This window comes from Nelumbo nucifera, chromosome 3, assembly GCF_055504915.1.
Source record: "Nelumbo nucifera cultivar China Antique chromosome 3, China Antique-T2T, whole genome shotgun sequence".
Taxonomy (NCBI): Eukaryota; Viridiplantae; Streptophyta; class Magnoliopsida; order Proteales; family Nelumbonaceae; genus Nelumbo; species Nelumbo nucifera.
In genome coordinates, this window is record NC_142651.1 from 103,577,388 (window position 1) to 103,592,067 (window position 14,680).

The 14,680-nt window shown below is 40.9% G+C and overlaps 1 protein-coding gene across 1 annotated transcript; it reads right to left on the reverse strand.

Moving 5' to 3' along the window:
* Positions 1 to 313: 313 nt before the first annotated feature.
* LOC104598919 (serine/threonine-protein phosphatase PP1 isozyme 9) lies at positions 314 to 5,627 on the reverse strand. Its single transcript, XM_010261213.3, has 4 exons — positions 4,961 to 5,627; positions 1,739 to 2,298; positions 1,068 to 1,271; positions 314 to 933 (listed from the first exon to the last, which is right to left on the reverse strand). The coding sequence occupies exons 1-4, from the start codon at positions 5,148 to 5,150 to the stop codon at positions 910 to 912; spliced, it is 978 nt and encodes a 325-aa protein (XP_010259515.1). The 5' UTR covers positions 5,151 to 5,627; the 3' UTR covers positions 314 to 909.
* Positions 5,628 to 14,680: the final 9,053 nt, after the last annotated feature.

The window sequence follows — 14,680 nt, forward strand, 5'->3', positions numbered from 1 at the left end:
TACTCCTTGCATCAACCCACTCCATTGCACCGTGTGATCGATCGTTTATATTTCCCATCAGGTATGACCTACTTCATCCCAGCTCTGTATTTGGAGAAAAAGAAATCTCTGCATTGGGAGGGGATTTTTAAATGAAGCCCACAAGCTGATCTTTACGGAAAAACAAGGATTAGATTATGTAATTTTTGAGCATGCCAGTGTTTGGTGAAAAAGATATTAAAGTCCACTCAGTTTACTCATTGTATTTCTAGTTTGTGATTATGGCTATAATTGGTTGATCAGGATAGAGTCAAGCAAGTTCTGGACTATGGTCTGTTGAAGCCATGCATCTACTGGCAACATGAACTTTTACATTAATAATTCAATTAAAAAGAGCTGACTTACACATGTTGGTTCAAATTTCTCGACAGAGTCGTATGCTGGTACAACCTGTAAACAAGGCATCTACAATTACTGCAAGGAAGGATTCATGAATAGTGTTGCAACATAGCATCCAGAACGCAACCAACAGAACCCTAATCAAGGTGGGGGGCAGCGAGCATGGAGTTACTATGCTTCTTCTCAAACCAAATGACCAAGGAGTCATGCAGAATTTGGCATCAAATCTGTACCCGCAAGCTGGATAGTAATAGCAGATCAAGAAAATTGAGCAAATATAAATTTAATTTGGGCATACTCTTTTGTAAAGGTAATCCGGCTAAAACTCTCAGTTCCTGTACAGATGATTCTGTGCATGGTAAATTTACAAATTGTATGACACTCCAATGAAGTTCACCTATTGACAAGCTTCAATCTCATTACAAATTCTGGTTGCCGCTTGATGGGTAGTAAGGCTTGTTTAGATCCAAAACCATTTAAACCCTCAACCCCCAATTTAACCGAAAGAACTCTGATGTGGAATATCAATTTTCAAACTTTTCCACCTTTAGGTAACTGTTAGCCAAAGAAGTAACATGTACAAATCAGAATTTTAGATGAATACGGAAAAAAAAAGCAGCCAACAATAAAACATTTTGCATCACAGAATATAGTTGATCAAGTATTAGAAATGAAGTCAAATGGTGTACCTTCCTAGCAGTGACTCCTGATTTGTTAGAACTGCTTGGTGCTAGTATATATTCAAACGGTTTTAATATCTCAAAAGAACACATCAACTCTTCATCAACACTCAATAGAGCACCTGCATTATCAAACTCACCACCATAGTTTGGAGCTGAAAATATGGTAACCAATTTCCGTTTAGCAAAGAATTCATATCCATCCTCTACCACCTGCAGGTTATTAAGGAAAAAATAGGAAAAAAGAATTAGTCCTTATTTGGTAAATGTTATCCACATGTTGTGTAGCTTACATTCTTCATTTAGGAGGCATGCTAAGAATCAGCATTGGATGTGTATCCTCCTATGACCAAAAAGGGAAAAGTATGATGCTCATGTCATCAAGATATCACATTCTTTTTGAACAGCTAGAAAGAATGCAATGAAATGGCAAGAAAATTGGAAAAAGGTTTGGAAAGATTTTATGGTTTCTATTGATCTTCTGCTATTGTTTCAATTGATCTTGTGACACAGGAGACATCCTAAGTGAGACCATTTGGCAGTGTTTTGTGTAGTTATACAATTGGAAAATCATATGTACAGCCTGCTCAAGGAGAATCTTATGTTTTCCAAGAATAGAGCAAAGATTAGGAGATTAATAGAAGGTTGTGATTGATCCAAAAAAAGAAAAGGTTGCTTACCTGATGGCCCCGGCATATGAGGTCAATGTCATTCTTTTCCAAAAATTCAACAACCCTATCAGCTCCAAAGGTACATGACACACCTCGATCACTTTCTGACCATCCCTCTATTCTTGGATCAGGATCAGACCATAGCAAATCACAAAGGAGACCATTATCTGGAATCTCTGTGGGTCTTGAGATTTCATTTATTTGATTGACATTATGTAATTCTGGTGAGAGACCCCCATGCATGCACAAAATCTTTTCATCAATAAGTGCAGCCACAGGCAAACAATTAAAGCAATCGGTGAATATCTTCCAGAGTCGTACATTAAACCTTCGTTTACACTCATCATAGAAACCATAGATCCTATTGATTTTTGCATCTTCGTGGTTTCCCCTCAAGAGATGGATTTTGTCAGGATACCTTAATTTATATGCCAGAAGCAAACATATTGTCTCCAAGCTTTTCTTGCCTCTATCAACATAATCCCCAAGAAAAAGATACGTTGAAGCAGGAGGAAAGCCACCATAATCAAAAAGCCTCAAAAGGTCTTGGTATTGACCATGTATATCACCTATGAATGGTATGCAGTATTAGAGAGACGAAGTGTAATGAAATGCAGGAATATAGCAAAGATATTATACCTAATATGTTTGTACATGCATAAACCATCATTGCTACTATTATTCATGAAGCTAGTATCTCCATGTTTGCATGCTACTACACATAATATGCTAGTTTTGAGTTCAATTTCTCTGATAAATAATGAACATCCCAAATGGCTAGCAAACTCAATAGCTTGCAATAGGAAGAAGCAGCAGAAAGGTACATACATGTTATGGTTGAGAGGACCACTTAAGGTGTGCTTCTTGGTGGAAAGTGGAATATGATACAAGTCGAAATATGACCTTAGAATAATGTCTCTTTGGTTTAATCTCTAGTTACCTAGGCAAAGACCACCCTAAACAAGCCAAAAACTCTTAGGTGCACTAAGAACCCTAATCCATTTGCAAAAGGTCAAGAAAGTTGCTGTAATCACATTAAGTTCTCAGTTACCCAATCATGAAATTATGCACATTCAACTGGGACATAGCATTTAGATATTTTGTGGTGTCTTATTCTGTGCACCATCCCTCTCTCATTCCTATACCATTTCATTTGTTATCAACTTTCATTAATGTGTTTTTTTTTCATAACCATGCTAAGAAAATTTTGAAGCTTGTATTTGGCCCATTATGTTGTAAACTTGAGCAGTTGGAATAATCTCAAGTGTAATTCATTTCTTCACTCACTAATGTTCTAAATACAATGACAGGACTGCAATGACTATCTCTTAACATATTCATTACCTTGGTCAAGATCCTCCATTGTTGGTTTTCCTCTTTCCTTTTAATCTATAAAAATGTTTTTCAGTATGTTTATTCTTCACATCATTCACATCATTAGAAATTCAAAAACTTACTAGAAAAATTATCTTTTTAACAAAACAAATGTTATTAAATGAAGTACAAGGGATAAGTCTAGAATGGTGACATGAATCCATCAAATAGACCCACAAGCCAGTCCATCCTTTGCCTCAGGGTTGCTCCAACAACAAATAAAAAGAAAAATCTTAGAAGACCAACGGCATAGACTTGGTGATCTTGCAAGAAAGGCCAAGGTAGTCAAGCACCATTTCAAGCATTCAAACAATGTCCAGATGATATTTACCTTAAACACTACACGACCCAGTGAATAATGAACTGGTTCATTAAGAATTTTCATTAAGAACCAGTTTGCAGGTCAGTTCAGTTTATTACAATTTGTGTGGGTAATTTACAAGGGATTTTCAAATATAGATAGGAGTAATGTTGCAAGAAGCTCAGGCTAAGAAATGACTTTCAGCTCAAGCACTAAACCATGTAATTACATATTTAACAGATGATCAGAATCTAACATTGAAAGGATCCACCCAAGAGATTATTTGGGCCAAAAATCGAACTGATTAAATGATTATGACCTACTAAATATCCTCTATATAACTAACTGTAAAACTACACCAAGAATCAGATGGGAAAAAATGATTCAATCATGCGGATTCTTTGTATAGGCAGTTTCCTAGGTGGGTACTGTAAAATGGTTTGTCCTGATCTAAGGTATATATGGCATGAACTAAAAAGAATTAAAACTCCTGTCTTTCGATAGGCAATTTAAGACTCCTATTTAAGGTAAAATACCTTTAACCCAATAAGGGGTCAAACAGCATTCTCACTTATCCCTGCCCCAGGTCAAGTTGAAGGTCCTGTTTAAGACCTGGGGTGAAATAACACTCTCCCTTGTCCCTTACCTCACTCAAAAGTTAAAAGACTTCAAAATAATATATATGCATGGAGACAATGAAATTAAAAAGGAAGTTTTATAAACCTGCCACTATCGATCTGGGTTCTTTTGGAAATTGCAGATTGGTCTTAGAGACCAATCAGACCATTTTCCCTCTTATCTCATATAAACAGTCAAACAGATATTAATATGGCCAAAATATTAGAGATCAAAGCTCTCTTCAAAAGCACAATGTAACTGAACGCCATACTAGTTCTTGACCATTCCACTATAATAGATTTGGTCATTCATGATTGGCTGTATAACCACTACTTCATTGCTGTAATGGAGACAGAAGCAATGCTCTCTCCGTGTACGTGCATACGCTCACACCCAAATAAAATAAAATAAAGGAAGAAACCTTCACCATATTCTACACAGACTCAACCCAACGCCCCAGTTACAAACACAGCTAACTTGGCAATATGATATCTCCAACAACGCAAACCCACTTCCAGAGTTCCAATTCAACAACCTTCGCCTCAAGAGCCAGGAAACCCCTTGACATTGACAGATGCCTCATTGATCCAACGAACACGGGAGAATTGAGGATGCATGTCACTTAAATTTACCCAATTTGTTCAAAGCCCCCATCGCAGCCCTATACATAAATTGATTTCCCGAAGAATATAAATTGGGGGAAAGGCTTAAAGAAATCTATGTTTAAATTATATCCACCACCATAAATATCTACTCTTATCCGGACTAGTTTTTAAGACAATTATTGATAGATAAATAAAACCAGTTACCTTTAATTCTCAAAAGTAAAAAAAAAAAGCAACTAAAAATGATAAAAGAAGCAAAGAGATCAAATTGAATTCTGCCACGAATTCCCCAAATAGAAAGGAAAGGAACAGAAACAAGAGACAATAACAAACCGCAAATCTTGATGGGAGCATGCAACTGAAGGAGATTAGGCTGAGAGATGAAGACGTGTCTGGCGTTGACACAGAGCTGCCGGATCTCAACCTCAGATAACTGGACTTGTTTCCCTCCTCTGCCTTCGAGAAGTCTTCGTATGATATCGTCCAATACAGCCCTATCCATCGTTCCCTCTATCGTCATCATCGTGAACGTCTGTCGAAGTCCAAGATTTCTTCTTATTCTTTCTTCTTCTACTTGGGTTATTGTTGATGGAGTAACGGAAAGTAATTACTAGGGAATGCACGGAAGAGTAGTTGGCTTTTGAAGGAGATGGGGTCAACAAAGAAAAATCGGATGCGAGAGATTGGCTTTTATAGACGATTCAATCTGTTGCAGTTGATCCTTGCACCTCTGATTCTCTGAAGTAGCGAGAATTCATATTCTTCTCTCTGTCAGACTGTCTCTTTCCATTGTGACCACGCATTAGTTTCTGCGTTTTTTATTTAATTATTGGTCTGATCATCATCTCTCCTGAATATCTCTCTCTCTCTCTCGGGGAAGGAGAAGAACTTGAAATCCTAATCTGCCTTTGCTTGTGAAGATGATTCATCCACAAATGGTTGAACTTGAAATCTTCAAAAGACGCGTTATCTGCCATTTGATTTGACAAAAATATTTTGATTTGGCGCACGCTAGCGGCTAGCCTAAGCCCTTTTGCTCTCTCCTGAAGTAGGTGGACGCAGACCAGGTCCCGCGCAGGATAGCATTCTACAAACGTCAAGAAAACCGCGTGTTATATATAAAGTATAAAAAATAAAATAAAATAAATAAATGCTTCGGGGCTCTCAATTACTGGTGGTCTAACTCTAACAGTCTAACGTGAGAAACATCCGTTAGATTGGAATAAATGGTGGATAGCAATCATCACAATCCGATGTTATTGCTGATTCCTTCGACATTCTTTAACGTTCATTTTTTTTTTCTTACAAAAACGTTCTTCTTAATTTTTCTTTTCTTGCTTTATCATTATCATACTTTCTTACTTCTTATGCGCCTCAGCTTTTAAGACGAGTGCACAAGAATTTATATTAAAAATATCTACCAACATCAATGTGTTACCAAGTGATATCAACGGTGACGGGGGAACTAAAAGTCTAAAACTGATCTGGTCCAATAATTCGTAGGTTTGGAACAGAACTGGACCAGACACAGTCTACATTTTACATAATATATCCAAATCTAACGCTAACCCCACTGAATCACCACGATCGGATCAACCATGACCAGACCCAAACTGAATGCTCCTAAGGCTGTGTTTGGTTGCAGTGTAATTTTATTTGTATTAGTACAAATGTATGGGAGTGTAAATAAAAAAAAAAGTAAAATCTGGCTTAGTTTTATTTTGGATTTTATTTTATTCTGTTTTAAGTTTTATTTTACTTCATTTATATTGCAATCAAACAAAGTAAGGCAAAATTTGAAACAAAAATAAATCAAAATTTACACCCAAAACATTTGCACTGTTATAGTTTTGCATCAATGCAAATAAATTTGCACTGCAACCAAACACAGCCTAACAAACAAATTTTGACTATTCAAAACAAGTGACAGGTTGCTAGTAAACAGGTGCTTGGGATCTGCTACCCACAAGTTGTTCCTATATCCCTACCCACAGACTACTACCTCTGTGTATTGGAAACATCTCCCCAAGAATGGCAACGGAGATATTCCCAATGCAGAGCTGTAATATCTCGTGGGTAGAGATGTGGGAACAACTTGTTAGTAGAAGATATGAGCCCATAAACGAATCATCCAAGGTCACCCTACATTTTTTTGGTCGAGAGTGAACAATTTAGAGTTTTAGACTTTTGGTAGCAAGTCTAATACATGGATACATAGATATGTATCAATAAGCCCAAGACATTTGAAGTTCGGATGGACTCCCCACAGAGTGCACCCGACAGTCCATCTCCCTCACGAAAAAAGAGAGAGTAATTACCTCCATTCCCTAAGGTTCAGTTTGGAAAGAGTACAAATGCAAATATGTAGAGTGCAAAACACTACATATTTGCATTTGTACTCCTTCCAAATTAAGCCTATGGCTCAATCCGGAAGGAGTATAAATACAAATTTGTAGAGTTTAAAATCTTGCATTTTGTATGTATTTGTACTCCACACTTCCAGATGATGTGGGACCACACCTGTAGTGACCAACCTTTTTTATTTTATTTCTTAATTCAAATAAAGGATTTATGATAAAAAATTTTCACTTCATTAACTTATGTGGTTCTCTTTTAGATAAAACGGGAGATTAATTATAAATTAAACTTGATTGAATCTCCTAAATTAAATAAAAAATTATGTACAAGCAAGGGAAATTAACCTAATTCATCAGTACTCGTAATGGATCCCAAACAAAATAATGGGTGTGGTTGCCCAAGGGGGTGGCAATTGGCTAGTACTAAATTAAAACACATACCCCACCTTGTACACTTTGAAGGATGGTCCATGTAACAATAACTGTCAACAACAAAGCTAGTGTTTGGTTGCCAACAAATTATAATCTTATTGACCAAAATACCCCAAAAAATGCTCTTACATGTGTAAAATGTAAAGGCTCTTTTACCCCCCAAAATATGCAATATATATATACTAGTAAACGTGTGCACATGCTTTGCACATGGCAATTTTAGATGATGATAATAATAGAAATAATATATCCAAATTTTTCTATAACATTCATGTATTTTTTATTTTTTTTATTTTTTATTTTTCACAATTAATTGGATGTAGACTGCAAAATCTGGATCTGATTACATATGCACCTCATATTGGACTACAAAGTTTTGGGTATCATTGGTAGACCTACCTATTTGGCTGGACTATTCTCTTTGTAATGTTTTATCTTCTTAGTGTATACTTTTTTGTTTATTTATAAAAAAAAGAAAATGTAAGCTTTAAAGAGGGGAATTGAATGAGGTGAAAATTATAGTTTAAACTATATTTTAAACCTCACAATTAAATAAGGATTAAATTAAAAAAATGGATATTTTACTCAAAAAAAAGTTCCACAATTTTATTAATATTTTCCTCAAAAGAAAGTTCCATGTATGTAAAAATAATACTATTATTTATACTTATTTTTTGTTTAATATGTTAAATATAAGATATTATACATGTGCCCAAATGTTTTTTATAAAATTTATGTATTTTTATTTTTGTTTGTTTTTTATATTTTATTAATTTTTATTATTTAATTATGACATTAAAGGTTGACATATTTGACCCAAAAGTTGAACTATTGATCTCTACCAAATAGGAAAATAATTTCTTTTTTTGTTAGTTTTAGATTATGTATTTTATTTTCATCATCAATAAAAATAATTCTTGTTTATTACACTTTTTTTATTCGATTAATAAAAAATATCATAAATGTGTTTATTTTCTGTACATTTTTGTAATTTTCTATATTTATTTCTATTTAAAAGTTTTATTATCTAACTATGACTTCATCGGTTGGCCAATTACATTTTGAATAGTTGAATTGCTTAGTCATCACTTGGATAAAGAATGATTTTGTTTTTGAGTAAGTTTTAAAATATATGGGTTTATATTTTTAAAAGTATTGGACATAGATCTAATTAGTAGCATTTATTAGTGAAAAATTAACTTAACTATAGGATTTAATAAGAGAGAATGGGAGTTAATACAATAAATACAAGAGTAAAGAGTTAATGAAAGGGGATTAAATGAGGTGAAAAGCATTAATCGAATTACGTTTTCAACCTTCATAATTAGCAATGGAACGGATTGGCCTCCCTGCTCATCATCCTGGTGTGGATCAACATCGAGAAGGACGTGTAGTGCATCACGTTGACCTCTTCAATCATGCCTATAGCCGCCCTCTCCTCCTCGGTATGCCGAGCCAACGCGGGTTGCAACACCTTAGTCCTCAACACCTGGAGCGTGGGCGGAAGGGGTGAACCTCCAGGGAAACGCACAAAGAAGAATTTCTCTTTTCAGTGCTTCACTGAGGACGAGGCCCCGACAAGCACTTTAATGCATTGCCTTGCCGAGAAGTAGTAGAATCCCTGCTGGTGGTGTTTCAGTTGGAGAAAGTAGGAAACCATTCCCAAAGTAATCTCGACTTCGTGGACAAAACAATAAGTCATCAGACCAATCAGGAACCTAAAGGAGTTTGGCATCAGCTGCACTGGTAGTACTTAGTACCACTCAAACACTTCAACTACTCCCTCGTGCAATTGGTACCTAATCCCAGACTCTAGACTCTTTTCATACACACAAAGCTCGCTTGGCCAAGCATCTATGGGTCTCTCACCAGCCCTCAGACACCTAAGCTCGTAATCCTCTAGAATGTAGTATAAAGCTCAGATCCGAGCCATATCCCTAGGGTTCAGACAACAAGGGATGGTCCCAAATTGGCGGCTAGCCTGCGCAAGAAGCTTGACCTCCACAGATGACGGTCCCGCCACGGCAACCCTCTAATAATCTACCTCATCGAAGTCTTCAGCCTTAGCCTCTCAACCCTTGGCCTAAAGAACATCGAGCACGACAGCCTTGGTGAAAGACCCCGGCTTGGACTCAGAACAAGAAGCAAAGTAATCAAAGGAAAAAGCAGAAGAAGTGGAAGAAGAACGAAAGGATGACGAAGACATCTTACCTAGCACGAAGAACGGAAAGCTGTAGAATTGAAGTAAACACTGAGCATTGAAAACTACACCTCGCCGAGCTCTCCAGGTGACTTCTTTTGCAAATGACAAAGGGGAAATGCTCTTTACCTACTTTTATAGGGCTCCCAGCACTCCAAATCAAAGAGAGATCAACGACGTAGATCAAACGCCACTCTAACAAGCTCGGGAGGCCAATCGACGCGACTGCTCTCCACACGTGTACAATCTCGGGAAGCGAAATGATGCCTTTGACAACCCATCTCAGGGACTGGACCAGCATTGAATCAGCCGGTTCAACCAAAATCAACTTCAAGTTCCTCAACCTAGGACCGAAGTACTCTTCTACGCTTCACTTTGGCCGAGCACTTCACTCCTCGACTTCAGAACTGGGGGAGTAGTGTTCGGGTTATGGTTGAGCTAGCTCTGAATGCCACGTGGCCGCCTTATCTCCTCGGCCACGTCAGCACCGTGTCATCTCCGTGGCCTAGCTTAACTCTTCGGCCACGTGAGCACCGTGTCACCTCCATGGCCCCACCTTATCCTTTCAACCACGTCGGCGCCACGTCATGAGGATAAGCGCGACCAAGACAGGAGAGTGGATGGGGACAACTCCGCTTAGGATTAGGTCTTATCCCAAAGACCTCGGCGGTTAACCTCATCCCGACAATCTTGGAATCCTCATCCGACCAGGACACTGATCTTTGGCTGTAAAAAATATCTCTCGCTCAAGGTAAGGGGGCCAACTCTTAACTCCCATACCATTACCCTACTCGGACCAGCACTACTCTCCAATTGCTCGGTTCGACCACCTACTGCTTTCTACTAACTTGAGCGTCGAAGTACCTACCCGGGGATAACTCTTCGGTCCTCTGACTTTCTTCTTGGTTTCAGATCTCATTGCGTGGCTTCATCATTCCATCTTGGCTCCGCCCAGTTGGCAAGAACTATATATATAATTGGTCCATTGTTTTTTTCAAAAACACTAAACTGATTGGTTCGGCTAATTGCATTTGTTGGTTTGATGTGATTTTTCGTTTTTTATGAACACCCCTAATTTGTATGTGGATGCAATATAACATGCTATGAGGTTGAAGTAGACTGAAGATTGTTTAGATTGCGTTTGGAATCAGTGTAAATCAAGAATGATGTAAAAGTTTACATCGATTCGGTTTTGTTGGCATTTGGAAGGAGTGTAAATGAAGATCGATGTAAAACTCCACTCCGATTTAAATTTGTTGGCGTTTGGATTGAGTGGAGTTTTACATCGTGAATCAATGTAAAACCTCATCAAGCATAAAGTTTTACATCGATAATCGATGTAAATACATCGACTTCATTGATGTAAAACTTTACACATTTTTATCACGATTTTCAAAATGTAACGGTCACCTATTATACGATTCAATGTAAAACGTTACACCAGATCCAAACGAACAATTAATCTTTCATTATTTGTTCTTGGCATGTTATTTAAAACATCTTGGGAGTATGATTACTTGTAATAGGTTTTTGGCAGTTTGGATTGGCTCCCCATACCAACCCCACATGACATTACACCCACATATTGGAAATATCTCACGTACTTGTATGTTGTAATTCATGGGAGATGTTCCCCATCTCAATCAATCTTAACATTCATAACCCTTCTTTCACCTTATAATTAGTTGTATTTTCTTTATCCCATTCTCCTAAATTTGGTTAAGCAAAATATCTAAAGATAAGTTTGAATTTCCTATTAAGGTGGGTGGGATTATTCAAAATTTAAAACTTAAGTTGTGTTTGGTTGTAGTGCAAATTTATTTGCACTAGTACAAATGCATGGGAGTGCAAATGAAAAAAATGCAAATTCTCATTTAATTTTGTTTTGGGTTTTACTTTATTCTGTTTCATGTCTTAATTTACTTCATTTGTATTACAATCAAATAAAATAAGCTAAAATTTAAAACAAAAATAGGTCATGATGAAGGAAGATTTGGCCCGGCCTCGCAATCACGCCACGTGGCAAAAAACAAGTAGCTCGGCACTTGAAGCAGTGTACCCAGGGTGCAAACACCAAAGGGAAGAAACTAGCAGTCCAAACTCCCCTCGAGGAGACTGAACTCCCTTCGAGGAGCCCGAACTCCCTACGAGGAGCCCGAACTCTCTAAGAGAAGCCCGAACTCCCTTCGAGGAGCCCGAACTCCCTACGAGGAGCCCGAACTCCCTAAGAGGAGCCCGAACTCCCTACGAGGAGCCCAAACTCCCTAAGAGGAGTCCGACCTCCCTACTAAGAGCTCGAACTCCCTACGAGGAGCCCAAACTCTCCCTTTGGCCTCGAGCCACACAAAGCAGTGACCCGAACTGGTCCGTCTCATGGCAGTTCGGGACACTCCCCTATTCGAATTCAAGACTTCGCCTCGCACACCGCTCCAAGCACTTCGCCTCCAAAGCATCGAACTGGACAAACCACACCGTACCTGACACCGAAGGAGTCTGTATCCAGGGGCGGCGCACTTGACTGACTTGGGATCTAATGCTTGACGGCTGCACTTCAACGGTCACCTGCCACCGTCACCTGCCATCGCCATCTCCAGTTACAGAGACGGCTCCGACAAAAAGAGCAGTGACGGTTCTGCCCCAGCAGAGGTGATGACACCCGAACTGGCAGAAGCACGGAAGTAATCATACCCGACCTGACAGAAGTCTAGGAGTGAGTGCGCGAGGTGGTTATAAAAGGCTCTCCACCCCCCAAAGAAGAGGTATGCAAACTTTGCGCTATCTGGTTTTATCTCGCCTTTGAAGGATTCTAACTTGAGCTTCGGAGCCTTTACACCGAGTTCCTCCCGGAGCTTCCTCATCCTCTCCGTTTCAGGTTCCCTGCTGCTCAGTTCAGAGGCAAGGTTGTTGATAGCTAAGACCGGCCGGATTGCGCACCATCAATTGGCGCCATCTGTGGGAACACTTCAAAAAGCCTCCCTCCAAACTCTCATAACCTCTTTCCTTCAAAAAAAAAACCCAACACTCATGGCTTCTTCCAGCAACGCTGGACGTGGCACGGAGACAAACACCACCGAGGAACAACTTCAAGTCCCCGTGGTGTGTGTTGGACAATTCACCATCCCCCTCTCGGTGGATGGGATCCCTAGCTTGAATGCGCCACAAGCAGTGGCACCCGTAAACCTTCCTGCCATGAGCATCCCCTTTCCTCCCCCTATTCAGACAACCTTCTCTGAACCAACTGCCGTCCCCCTGGCAGCCAGCCAAAACTGGTTGGACGACCTGATGCAGTGCATGCAGGTATCACTATCAGCACCAAGTACTGCACAACATCTCCCAATATCACTATCAATAACAGTTCCCCCAACTATCGCTGAACCAACCACCACTTCCACCTCGGCACCCTACTCCGAGGCCGGTTAAGGCCTCCCCACAGGATGGACGCCCCCACCAGGGAAAGGCCTCCCGGCCCCAGAACCCCCCTAACAGCCAGGCCTCGTCCCCAGGCCGAAGAGAGAGAAAAATCATCTCCGCCTCGCAGCTCGCAAGCGGGTTAGGAACTTCGCCCGCAAGGTCGGCACCTCGGCGCTCCAAGCCCGAGTTCCCGCTCACGAAAAACCGATTCGGCATCCTGGCAGCAGACCACCAGCATTCCGGGCCCATCGAGCTCGGCAACACAGAGGCCAGCAGCGCCAGTACCAGGCCCACTCAACGAAGGCGCCGGCGAAGTCGACGAACTGCCACCCATGTCCGGTCAGAGCTCAGAGGCAAGGAAGAGACAAGCTCGGACGAGGTAGGAGCTGCCCCAATTCTCTCAGTTTCTTCCCCCCTCGCATCAGAACTCCTGGCGGTCCCCTTGCCTAGGGATTTCAAGCTCCCACCTTTGGACAAGTATGATGGGTCCTTCGACCCCAACGACCATGTTGACGCTTTCCAGTCCCAAATGCACCTCGCTAGGGCCAGTGAATCGTGCATGTGCGTGGCCTTCACCACCACCTTCAGGGGGGTAACCCGCACTTGGTACAGGAACCTGGCCCCCGGGTCGATAAAATGCTGGGCCCAATTCGTGCAGGTCTTCACCGCACACTTTGTCACCAGCAAACGGTGCCCTAGAACAAAGGAAAGCATCTTCGGAGTAGTCCAGAGGGAAGGAGAATCCATCCGGGGCTACATCAAGTGATTCAATGAAGCATGCTTACAGATACCGCGGTTAGACCCCGTGGTGCAGCTTGCGGCGGCCAAGAGAGGAGTAACGCACAAAGAGTTCAAGTGGCACATGGTAGCTAACCAGCCCACAACCGTGGCCGAATTCCTCAAGCTCGCGGACAAGTTCATGAGGACAGAGGAAGAAATCAACCAACGAACCGAGAGCGGGAATGAGAAAAGAAAGAGGGAAGACGAGCCCTCCAACCCAGTCGATAGAAAAAACCCGGCCCGAGAGCCAAAGCCGACCCAATCGTTCCGGGCTCCCCTAGCAGTTCGGACAGATTACACGCCGTTAAACGCGAGGCGGACCGAGATCTTAATGACAATCAAGGACGCCCCATACGTTAAGTGGCCACCTCGCCGAAAGGGAAATCCGAACGAGAGAAATAAGAATTTGTATTGTAGTTTCCGTAGAGGCCACGGTCATAGTACCGAACAGTGTAATAATCTCCGGGACGAGATAGAGGGGATCATCCGTCGCGGATACTAAAGGAATTTTGTACAGCATAACAACAATAACAATTAGGCAGGTCGGCAAGGGGAGCACGAAAAGGATGCCCCCGAGTCTAGCAGCAGACCTGCCGAACTGTTGCAGCGACAGCCTCCGGAAGAGAGGCCAGTTCGGGGAACCATCCATGTAATTGTGGGAGGTTCGGTAGTAGCAGGGTGCACCTCAGCAGCAGCCCGGACTTCAGTTCGCGAAGCAGCCCTCGAGGAATGGAACCCCCCAAAAAGACCGAAGAACGAAGAACCAATCTTCTTCACGGAAGACAACGCGCGATGGGTCCACTACCCCCACGATGACGTGCTCGTCATTAAACTAAGGATTAACGACTTCGAGGTCAGACGCGTACTCGTAGA